Here is a 12,933-nt window from a genome sequence, read left to right on the forward strand (position 1 = left end):
AATATTTCGCTCTAAACATTAGTAGGAGATTTATAACACACATGAAACGCCATCTGTCAGTCTACGTACCCCAGGGGAAGCCTCCGTTAGATGCAGAATGTCGAGGTCCTCAAGGACCCTCCTTGGTACCGAAGCCAGTAGAAAAGCAGCGGTGCCGACCAAACTAGTCTTGGAATGCTTCCAGGTCACGACAGGTTATCACTGGCGTCTCCGAGACCCTGAAGGGGTCGTGAGGTTCAGCTTTTATTCTGAAGGAACCGCTGCGGTCAGGTGTAACTTGTGTAACGGAATGGAATGACTGTTTTTTCCCCTCCTCTGTGCAAGACTAGTCTGCATGAGATATAGTCTCAAGGTCTCATGCATTCCTTCTAACCTGCTTATTTTCAGCTCAACAGAAGAATGAAGAATGAACTCTTTTCTTTTAATTAATTACAGAACTCTATTTTAATAAAGCTAATCCATCAAAGTGTTAGTCAATAAATAAGATTTGACTGATCTGTGAAATCAAAATATTAATTACTTTATTATAATCCTATAGAATATAAAGGTACTGTGACTTTAAGTGTTCCAACAGGACTCATTTCACCTAGCGTTAAAAAGACATAACACCTTACTTTCACTGATCCAATCAGAATCTGACAGATCTGACGGAGGCGTGGTTTTGATGGTGTTTGGTAATTTTTCATTCGACAAGAAACCTTAACATCCAAAGTATAAAACTATGCCACATCATCTCTAACGCCAGTTCAAAGCGTTCCAGAGAAAGTGACGGAGTGGCCAATCCTGATCTAAAACTCTTCAACCGAAAGAACCAACGACGAGCTAAAAAATTTGTTGCTATTCCAACTGCGGCAACAGTTCCTTTCAGAAAAAAAAAGCTGAACCATCAAGACCCAGGCTTGGGTCTCACCAGACGCCAACAAACTGTTGTGTACCCGGAAGTAACTCACAGACTGGACTGATCGGAACCGCTGCTTTTCATAACGGCTCGGTTCCAGAGAGGGTCAAGCTGGACCTCGATATTCCTGATCTAAAGGGGACTTCCACGAAGGGTAGGTAGACCGGCAAATGGTGTCTCATGTGTTTATGAACCTCCTAACCAAAGCTTAATGTGAAGACATCACCTTCAGTTCCCGTCAGAACTAATCGCTTCTTCGGATTTGCTGGTTCTGATCAACATCACACGTCATCCATTCACCATCTCATCCACTTTAGTTACACCACACATTTAGTTTTAAAGTAAGTCTAGTTTAATTTGTTAGTAATAAAATTCTTAACTTTTAAAATTGACTCTCTCTCTTCTGTTGTCTCTGAGTGAATATGGAGCGGTTATCTAATCCCTGCAATAAAAAGTTCCAATCTTCTGGTTTAAATAACTCACAGATCCGTAAGGTGGATTTCATATTTCCTATGGAATCCCACGCCTTTTGGCTCATTTTATAACCTGTAATCTAATTAATTACACTTGCAACAGATTTTATCCAGCTTGTTGAGGTTCTTTTTGGCTGAAGAGTAAATCCGTATGGCCTGTCCGAGACTTCTCTAGAAGGCTTGAACTAAAGAAAAGGTGGCGAGGAATAGTTTTTATAATTGTCATATTTTGGTTTACTGGTGAATCAGAATTTGACATGCAAAAGAGGGTTTATACAAACACCACAGAAAACCACGCCTAGCGCCAGAAACGAAGGTTCTGATTGGATCAGATAAAAGGAAATGTGTCGTGTGGCTTTAACATTACACGTCATTAGTGTCTAGTGCAATTGTCCAGGATTATAATTACTTGTAAAATACTACTGATCACAGGATTATAATATCAAGTAATAACATTGTCATTTCACAGACTGATTGAACATTGGGCTCACATTATTATTGGTAATAGCAAAGTTGTTGATTATGTGTTTATAAAAAGAGTGATCTTCATCTTCGTCTTCATATTGAGCTGAAACAAAGGTGAAGCAGTTCAGATGAGCAGAGTGCATGAAAGACCTTGGCCACTATCTCATGTAGATTAGCCTGTCAGAGACTTTATGTCTCAGTTCGAGCAGACGCAGCAGATCATGACCTTTAGGTCAAAAACAGGACATTCATGACGCTACAGTTGGTTGGTTGGTTGGTTGGTTGGTTGGCTAATGGGTTGACTGGTTGGTTAACGGTCGGTTAATGGTAGGTTGGTTGGTTGGTTGGTTGGCTTATTGATGGTCATCTGGTTGGTTGGTTGATTAATGTTCTTCTGGTTGGTTTGTTGATTAATGGTTGGTTAATGATTGGTTGGTTGGATTTTTGGTTGATTGAGGTAAAACGTATAAGAAGAGCAAGCCTGATAGTTATTTAAAATGCTACGGTCACCCCTAAAAGCTGTCCAAGCAAATTTGGGAAACATTACAATACTAGCATTTTTTTAATTATACAAAGAAAGGGAATTATATAATTTACTTTAGATACATTTTGTCCAAGAGCAGGTATAACTGGTGTGTGCAAGTATCAGGCATGTCCGAGTGGCCTGTAACAAACAGTTATCATCTCAGATAATCCTCCAATAAAATGGCTGAAGCTCTTTTGTGTCAATCAATTATTGTGTAGCCTAAGGCAGTTTTACGCCAACTATCTCCAAAAAACACAGTTTCTCAAATCAATAAATGCAAATTTATGTGCAATGCCAGGAAAAATACAATCTATTGACAACACAGAGAAAACAGTTGCATTGGGCTTGGAGTCATTTGCGATGAAGTTCTTTGTGATGGAAAACTACCTTTAGTTTGAGGAAACAAACCTTTTGGATTTCTTTATGAGATTTAACTCATAGTAATATAAGCACGATCCCAATGATCTAAAATTGAACAACACTTTGCAGTATCCAAATGTCTAATTTCATGACTACACCAAAGTTGATTTGAGGACTTCACTTCTAAGATTAGACTAATTATTAGTCCCTTAAACTCTTGGTTTCTGTCCTTTCTTAAGGATTGCCATTAATTTTGACATATCACTCATATACATGTATTTTTAACAAAACTCATCAATCTTCTGTTCAGCTGATTGCTAATCTGAAACCATTTTCTATTCATGGTTTTCAGAACTCATCTTCTTAACACTAATATTTAAAGAAACTATCAAAGGCTTTACAAGACAGGCAGTTCTGCATTTTTAATGACTCCCTTCAATTCCCTAACTAATCAAGTAGGAACTTTTTCATTTGTGGTATGAAAAATGAAATCATTCATTATCCACCTCCCTCTCTTTGTGTGTAGTTTTGATGTCTGTGGATTTGATAGTGGATTAAACACTTACACAAAAGACACACGTTAGATTTGTCCCCTACCTTGCCTTCATTACTGGCCCCACACACACAACAGCCAAACACACACAAACTCCTAAAATGTCACCTGTGAGGCTGTTCTTGCCAAAAATCCCTGACGAGATAAAACATGATGAAAGGCTCCTTACTCAAACAAAAAGGAGGGAAAAAGATCTCCCCGGTGGTGTGGGAGCTTTATAGGCTTAGTAAGAAGGAAAGTGATGAAACACTTGAGAAGAAGGAAAATCACTCCGAACCAGAGTCCAACAACAAAACGAGCAGAATCTACACAGCAAATTCAGCATGCTCAAAATAACTGTCAGAGTTGATTTCAGCACTTTTCAAGTGTCTATATGGGTCTACCCCAGTAAGTGTTGATTTAACACTTTTTGAAGAGTTGGTACTTAAACTCTGATTTAGTGTTGAAAAACTAACTCCTCTAGAGTTAAATATCTAACACTAAATCAGAGTTAATGTACCAACTCTTCAAAAAGTGTTAAATCAGCGCTTGCTGGGGTGGACCCATATAGACACTTTAAAAGTGTTGAAATCAACTCTGATAGAGTTATTTTGAGCATGTTGAATTTTTTGTGTACACTACAACCAGTGTTAGTATTCAGAGTCAGTTTACACTGAAGTTATTAATCTCCACCATGACATCTTTAATTTTAATACTTTTCAGTGTGCCATGCCGGGAAGCTACCAGCTACATTGAAAAACACTGGCTAACTCATGCCGCGTACACCTCATGACTGCTACCATACCATGGGAGAGGATCACAAGTAGAATGCTGAGCATGTAGTATTAATCATGCACCACATTATTACTGTGATGGTGGAACACACAGCGGTCCGATTCTTTTGACCGGCTTCCTCACTTACGGTACAAACATGACATAACAAGCAAAACCACATTTGCAACAGTGAACAAAGTACTAAGAACAACACAACTCCGCAAAATAAACATGCATAAACACCTCAAAATAGAACAAACTAACTAAAAACATGACTACCCACAATGCACCTCGCCCACTGCAGCTCATGCAACTCTCTGCAGCCAATCGGCCGCTACCAGTCCAACTTTTAGAATAAAAGGATGGAGTCTACAAATTAACTCTGCAGGTGTTACAGCTGCTGTGGGAGTTCAGAGTTAGATTTTCAGGAGTTATTTTGTCCAAAATAACACCTACGGAGTTGATTAGGAAACACTCCTTTTTAACACTGGGTTTTAACTATCATGTCAGTGTTACATATCAACTATATAACTCGTTTTAGTGTTAAATTAACTATTCTTGGTGTTGAATTGGACCAACACCAGAAAATTAACACTTTTGAACTTGCTGTGTGAAACTTACATCCAACCAAGTCTACAAGACACCAAGTACTGCTGCACCACATGGCTAATTAGCATTACTAGCCTGCCTGACATGTTACCTGATAACCGTCTCTGACATGTCAAAGTGTCTTCATTAGCTGCCTTTTGGTGAAACGTGTTCTTATGGTGTGATGATGCTCACCTCACTGGGTGACAAGTTTCCAGTAGTGCACAAATACGTACAACAAAAGCTCCCGCAAAGCTAAGGAAGGACAATTTAAAAGGAAGAAGCATTTTAATTTGTATTATAGGGCATTTTCTACTTTTATACATGGTTAGGGTTAAAGAACAGTCACATCATAGACAATGGTTATAAATATAAGTCCAGCAATGAATAGGAGCAAAAATAGAGTATTTCTCCAACGATGGATGAGAGTATGTGAAATGACTCACAGCATTATGGTGCATGAGCAGAGCTGCTGAGGTAGAAGTCTTGTCTACAGAATCGCTGCAGTATGTGATGTGGTGCACTGCAATTTAACTGTCGATTAGGCTGTGGGCACGCAGCAGCTTCTGCTCCTTTATGCTGAAGAGGTCATGTTTTCGCTCAAGTTTGTTTGTTTGAATTTCTCGTGTGCCTCAAACTGTTCAGAAGGTTGAGTTAAACTGTACAGTACTACCAAATGATTTAATAGTGATCTTTGGGTTTATTAAAGAGGTCCTGGAGTTCCAAACCACATTCACCTTGTTGTTGTTTAATATAGGCAGTGTGGGCTGTCTAATGGGCCTAACCAAAAGGTCTGTGCTGTCTCCAACCTGCTGGCTTTTGCAAATTAGTAATGTTGTAAAGACGACGGAGAAACGGTTCATTCTGAGGAAAGCTGGTTAACACCTCTTTAGCTTAGACACACACCTGTGTTTACCTTGTGTTTATATAATTCAGAGACTTTTTAACATGGACACATTTGTCCTCCAGTTCTCCATCCAGTCACCACCTCCAAAGTCACGTTTCTTGTAATTTCCTGACACGAATACAAAGTTTGATGCGTAACGGTGGTGTTATTGACGAAGTTTAAGGAAGCAGCGTCCTGACCAATCACAGGTTTGCAGTCTCCATTGCTTTCAACAGATATTTAGAAAATACTCCGTCCGTCCTTGTGAGGATGTCGGAGAGCCTTTGCGTCATAGAGCCATTGGGGTAAACCAGCCAATCATCACACAGCTCATTTAACATTCATGTCCTGGCCGAGTGAGCAGGAAAACACTGTCTTTTCATTGAACGGGTTTACTATGGGGTTGGCCAATTATCAGGGCGTCTGGGTCATTGTGAGCCCCAACAAGGATTCACATGTCATATAGAGGCTCAAAGACTAGTTAACAATTGTAAAAAAATATATATAAATAAAAATGTTCTAGGGCCCCTTAAAAATTTTTGAATTGGCTCTTCTTCAGGTGTCTCGTAATTTAATTATTATCATGAGGCCAAAGAGTTTCAGACTTTTAATGACATTAGAGTAAATGCAGCATTTTTGATTGTGCATGCACTTTTTACAAGCTACATTTGTTTAAATAACTGTTTAACCAACACATTCTCACTCCCAGCACATCAAAAACAAACGCTTGGTCAGCCACCCTCCACGTCAGACCCCAGACGCCAAAAGTGCCCTTTTTCGTTACTTATGTGCGAAAAGGGTTTTTCCCCTTTTGTAGCTGCAGATCCCAATGCAGCGTAAAACTGACGTGATTAGATATCCGCTGATGCGGCACTGAACCAGCTCATTTAATCGCACCTAAACCTCAACGTTTCACTATTTATAACCTTCCCCTCTCCCTCATCCTAACCTTAACCCTCATTTAACCGATGCAGCACCGAACCAGCTCATTTAACCGCACCTAAACCTTAACGTTTCACTATTTATAACCTTACCCTCTCCCTCGTCCTAACCTTAACCCTCTTGCTACCTAAAACGTTACTCTCACTGTGATCAAGCGTTTGTTTTATCATGCATTCTGACTCTGACAGTCAGAGTCTGACTGTCAATTTTCGTACTTGCCGCCCAAGGGGAACGTTAGAACATACCATCTGGCGAGGGGGAGGTTACAAATACCCTCTACTTTTAACCTCCACCGTGGTAGTTGAAACCTCCCCCTTGCATTGGCTCGGTTCAAACTCGACCAATGACGAGGCGGCTCCTGACGTTCACTTCATAGAGCCGGCTTTTAGAGCGATCGACACATCACTAACGTGTTCGCTGGCAACATGGTTAAGGTTAGGAAAGGGGTGAGGGGAAGGTTAAATAAGAGGATAAGGTTAAGGTGAGGTACAATGAGCTTGTTTGGTGCCCTGGCTGTGGACATCCCATCACGTCAGTTTTACGCTGCATTGGGATCTGCAGTCAGAAAAGGGAAAAACCCCTTTTCGCACATAAGTAACGAAAAAGGGCACTTTTGGCGTCAGGGGTCTGACGTGGAGGGTGGCTGACCAAGCGTTTTTTTTTGACGCGCTGGGAGTGAGAATGTGTTGGTTTGACCCATCATAGCAAGCTTCATATATCTGACCTTTAGCCTCTTATCAAAAATATTTAGGAAGTCCTTGAAGTGGGCACAGTCTTACAACAGCTCTTGGACGAGATAAAAATAAACTCTCTCTCTCTCTCTCTCTCTCTCTCTCTCTCTCTCTCTCTCTCTCTCTCTCTCTCTCTCTCTCTCTCTCTCTCTCTCTCTCAGCACTTGAACCAAAAATCTGTTGCCAGGTCAGCTAGCTTTCCGAGGACTATTTTTACTCAAGACTGCTGTGGTCTAATGATTTTAAAAGCCTTCCAGCAGCACAGTGGTATGCATGTCCTCCAAATTTTGGGCACTTGATGGCTGGTGTTACAAAACTATTTATCAATGAATATTTGAGAGAAAAAAATTTAAAGCACTATATTGTGCCTTTGTCCAGGTGCTTCTGCAAACACTCAGTCTTAAAGGCTTTTAATAGGACATGTAGACATGTAGAAATTTTTAGAAGAAGGCATCTGAGGCAAGTGCACCACTTCTATTCTCTACTTTTATTAGCTTAAAAACAAAATTTGTCTTTCTTTCTTGTAAAACTAAATGATAAACTCTGAAATCTACCAGTTTCAGAGAATGTCTTGTTGAAATCAGCTTGTTACAAATCAAAAATGATACTTTCCTGTCTAGTCATAAAGTCCTTCACTAACCAATAAGCCTCTAATTCTATTCTATTACCTCTGAATCAGCTTTGAAAATGAATCTACTGTTGACCAAGGTTGAACATCAGCCAAAAGCACTTTTAGTGTCAACAGGAATGATTATTGTTATGAATTCAAATGCGATTTTAGTAATGAAATAACCTGTAAAAGTTATTTCCATCACTAAAATAGTTGATATTATTAATAATCTACGAATAGCTACCTCAAACACAGTTGTAGGTTCAGATTTTACAAGATTAATCATCTCAAAGCAATAAAAGAGTAAAACTAAGGAAGTAAAATCTTGGCTGTGTGCAGGTTTATTTCTTCTACTCGAGCTCTATTTTCACAGATATCAAAACTGTTGATTATGATTTATCTAAATGCATCTTACTAGCTTATTTCATAGTACGCAGAAGTCTCAAAAGAAATGACCAAGTAAATGTTTAATTCAAAGAGCAGGTCAAACAGAAACAAAGGAGACGTTTTGGTCCTGTCCCATCCTGCATGTTCTCACAAATTCTACTAAAAGTGAAATAAAAGGATGTTTTTATTCACAAGAAGGAACATCGGCATCTAGGAAAGCATTCCCAAAGCACACCATACCTTTCAGATCCTACTTTTCCAATCATCTATGTGTCTGTTTTCATTTCTGGGTAAATTTAGGTTCTTATTCAGCCTTGAAATATCCTTGAAATATGAAACGGTTCAAACTTGTCTTAAAATGTTCTTTAAGCAACTTTTCCTCAGGTGCTCCATCGTTTCACCATGGGTGATTTTACTTTTAGTTTCCTATATCTCATAAATGCCAGTGAAGCACTTAATAAATGTCAGTTTAAATAGCATCCTTGAAGACCCCGCCAGGGTCATATCAGGAGATGAAAAGAAGAAAGTGTCTGGGCTTAAGAGGATGAAACAAGGAGATATTTGATTTCCACAAACCCATTTGAAACAACATTTACATAAAACTAAACATTTAGCAGCTAATACACCGTTTAACTGTGTTACTAAAGGAGAGGCATGCCTCCATAGGCAAGCCAAGGATGCAACGTGCATGGTGGGATGTTACATCGTGTCACAGCTGTGCACAACAGATGATGGCATCTCAAGTTGGGCCGCTTTATGAAATGAAGCAAAGCTACAGAGGCCAAAACTTGCTGACAGCGAGAATGCAAAAGACAATATGCATTAGGGCTAAAATAAACAGTCTAATGAGATTTGGCGCTCTTACAACTTGGAGCATTTGAGTTCAGCTGCAGCTGATTTATTTAATTTTCCTGCTCTGTCTCAAAAGAGAATCTGATGCTGAGATTTGCATTCAAGAGGCAGTTCAGTGTGCAAAAATGGGAGTAAATAAACTTCCACTTGACTGATTCTGATCTTTGATGAGATTTATTTAAAACATACTGAAATAATTGTTTCATCACATATTAAAAGGCCACATCTTTAAATCAGCTCTGCTAATGTCAAAATAATGATATGAGCTTTATTTCTCTGTGGAGCACTCATGCAGCACATCAGGAGGAAAGGGTTAAGCGTTGGACTGGTGTCTATAGGGCGGTGGCTGCGTGCATCTAGGAGCGGGACGGTCAGTGGGGATGGAGGAAGCTATTGTCATGAGACGACATAGATACCTCACCTGCGTCTCCAGCAGGCAGGATCTACACGGTGCTGCTGCCTGCTGCTGAGCCTAATGCATCCCAGCACTCCTGAGATGGAATCCTCTCTCACTCTCTCTCTCTCTCTCTCTCTCTCTCTCTCTCTCTCTCTCTCTCTCTCTCTCTCTCTCTCTCTCTCTCTCTCACCTACACACACACACACACACACACACACACACACACACACACACACACACACACACACACACACACACACACACAGACACGCACACGCCGGCCCGCAGGCAGACACTGTGCTACCCACACTTTACGCACACTAAATTTACCCGAGCGTCTCCAAACGCATAAATATACATCCATTTGTAATATTAGCGCAAATGCATGAGTTAAAATGATTTTTAATGATCCAGCATGACAAAAAATAACACCCATCCACACCGGACCCTTTCCCTGCATCCCTGTCAGCTTCGGCCCTACACAGATTCATACAGTCAACTTATACCCCGGTCTCAATGTAAAAAAATAAAAGGGAAAGAAATCCTAATTCGTTCCCTTTTTAAAACAGAAAAACAACTTGTGCAGCTGCATTCTGCTTTTCACCGCGCTGCACAACTTCCAGGCATTCCAGCACTCTTGGCTGTGGCAGCAGACAGCCTCCGCCGTGCTGCAGCCTGAACTGCGGCGCGAGCACGCATCGTTTATTTTTTTATCTTCTTTTTAAAGGAAAGCCAACTCTCTTTGCATCGAACTTGCACTCACGTGCGCCACGATCACAAATTACCTTTTTTTTTTAAACCCAGCCTCCACCTCCCTGCACGCGCGCCACCACGCCCGTCTGTACTACAGCAACATCCAGCGCTCACCTTTAAAGACGTTCGCACACAGGCTGCAGAGGATGAAGATCAGGTGCTGCTGGAGCATCATTCTTCTCGTTTTCCTTCTTACAGTGTCACGCTCCACACGCGCTTGACTCTTGTTTTGTTGTTTAATTTTTCTTTCTGTCTCTTTTCTCCTCTTTTCTGTCTTATCCAGCCGGACGGAGTTACATTGATGAACTCTGCCTTTTTTCCTGTTCTCTCGGAGAAGTCCGTGCGTATTTTGTGCAGATCAGGGGGGCAGTGATCACTGTAGTGAGGCAGGACGGCAAACGATGCTCGTCGGCAAAGTGCAGCTCTTGCTTCCCTTTATTGCCTTTCACTTTGACTCGCTGCAGAGAGCTAGAGTCCCGCCCACGCTTTTTGACTAATGAAGACGCTTCTCCAATGGAAAGAACGACATACTTCTACCTCCCCGCCGTAAACAATTATGTTGTGTGCAGAGCGATTTGATCAAGTCGAGAAAGGGTCAATAAAATCACAGCGATCAGGACAAGAATCTGGAGCAAGCCAGTAATATCTCCGCTTTCCATAAATAAGGTTATTCTTAATTTATAATAAGATCTTGTGAGGCTAAATAACCTGGAATCTTACTGGGGTTAAGATTATTTAGACTAATAAAAATAAATAAATAACAACAACAACAACAACAACAATAATAATAATAATAATACATCACTTTTCTAATTATTGTATGCATTCAAATCTACTCAGGCGCCAGGGTAAAGAGATTCAAATGTTGCTAACATCATGCCCCAAAGCCAAAACCAACAGTATGCTATGGGGAGCCGATTGTAAAGCAATGTTTAAAAAGAAAATCTGCAATAAAAAGAGTTAGCTTTAAACACAATACTAGACATAAATATTTAAAAAAATTCTATATATGAGTTATACTCAAATATTTAATATTAAATCTAAATATATAAAGTTAAGCATAAATATTTTGAATCAATTAATTTTACAAGTTAAACCCAGATCTATGCAATGCTGGATATAAATGTTAACATTTAAACATGAATTAGATGGTGTGAAACTAACTGTTTAGCTTTAACAAGTATTTCCAGATCGTTATTGCTAAAACGTTAGCTTTAAACCAAGTTTATATTTAGATTTCAACATTTAGATTGGGCTTTGATTTTTATATAAATTTGTGAGTGTAACTTATATTTAGGTTAAGTTTAATCTAAATACTTAAAATTTATTGGCAAATATTTAATAATAAAGCTAAATACATGAAGTTAAGCATAACTATATTTGAATCTAAGCTCTTTTTAAAAGTTAAATCCAGAACTATGCAATGTTGGACCTAAATGGTAACATTTAAAAATTAATTAGAGGGCATGATGCTAACTATTTAGTTATAGCAGGGATTTCCACACAAAAAATTTAGTTTTTAACAATCTAGTTTATATTTAATATTTCAACATTTAGATCTAGCTTAGATTTTGTACATGTATATTTGTTAATATAACTTTTATATTTAGGTAAAGTAAAATATAAATATTTAAAAGGTATACGCAAATATTTAATATTAAATCTACATATATAAAATTAAGCATTAATGTTTTTGAATTAGTTTTTTTAAGTTAAAATGTTAATGAGAGGGCATGAAACTAAATATTTAGCTTTAGCAGACATTTTCAGACTGTTATTGCAAAATATTTAGGTTTAAGCCATCTAGTTTATATATATATATATATATATATATATATATATATATATGTATGTATATATATATATATATATATAATATTTAGGTAAAGTAAAATCTAAATATTTAAAGTTGAACCCAAATATTTATTATCACATCTGAATATACAAAAGGGAAGCCTAAATATTCAGAATCTAAACAGTCATCCAGAAATAAAGTACCTAAAAATTAAGATCTACATTTTGAAATTAAAAACATGAGATGGTTTGAAACTAAATATTTCACTATAACAATCTGGATGAACCTGTAATAGAAAAATATTTAGTTTTAAGGCCATCTAGTTTTTATTCAATATTCTAACACTAGAATTTAACTTTCTATTGATATTTTTTCTTTTTATTCTGGATGTAACTAGCACCCTCCCTGCACATGTCCTACACTCTCCATGTTCACTTCCCTCTTTCATTCATTCATTCATTATTATTATTATTATTATTCATTATGTTGCTCAATGCCACCTCGGCTTGACTAAATAGTGTTTGTTGTTAGCCTCAAGGGCAACCTGCTGCTTTGATTATCACCTGTAAGTTGTTTTGGACAAAAGCATCTGCTAAATACATGAACATAAACATTTATATTTAAAGTAAAAATTATATATCTAAAGTCAAGCACAAATATTTAATATTAAATCTAAAAATACAAAGGAAGCCTAAATATACAGAATATGTGTATATATATATGAAGTTAGATTTAAATGTTATCTAGATAAAAATTAGATGGATTGAAACTAAATATTTTGCTGTAACAGGCTCATCCAGACCACTAAAACAGAACTATCTTACCAAAATAACAGCAGAGTGAAGAAGTCCCCCTTTTAAGTCCTTGTAGAAACGCTAGCACGTGAATGTGTGTGTGCATGGGTAAATGTGTTGTAAAGCACCTTTGGGGGGTTGTATGACCCTAAAATGTGTTACATATACAA

At 38.3% G+C, this 12,933-nt stretch overlaps 1 protein-coding gene across 3 annotated transcripts in view; it reads right to left on the bottom strand.

Moving 5' to 3' along the window:
• cadm2b (cell adhesion molecule 2b) overlaps positions 1–10,576 on the bottom strand; it is a 217,959-nt gene extending 207,383 nt beyond the window's left edge. For all 3 annotated transcript variants that reach the window (XM_054742638.2, XM_015951340.3, XM_015951339.3), the window contains exon 1: positions 10,289–10,576. In XM_054742638.2, coding sequence (XP_054598613.1) covers positions 10,289–10,349 — 61 coding nt within the window. In that variant the 5' untranslated portion in view covers positions 10,350–10,576. The remainder of the gene's footprint in view (positions 1–10,288) is intronic.
• Positions 10,577–12,933: the final 2,357 nt, after the last annotated feature.

The sequence above is a fragment of the Nothobranchius furzeri genome, chromosome 13 (assembly GCF_043380555.1).
Source record: "Nothobranchius furzeri strain GRZ-AD chromosome 13, NfurGRZ-RIMD1, whole genome shotgun sequence".
NCBI lineage: Eukaryota > Metazoa > Chordata > Actinopteri > Cyprinodontiformes > Nothobranchiidae > Nothobranchius > Nothobranchius furzeri.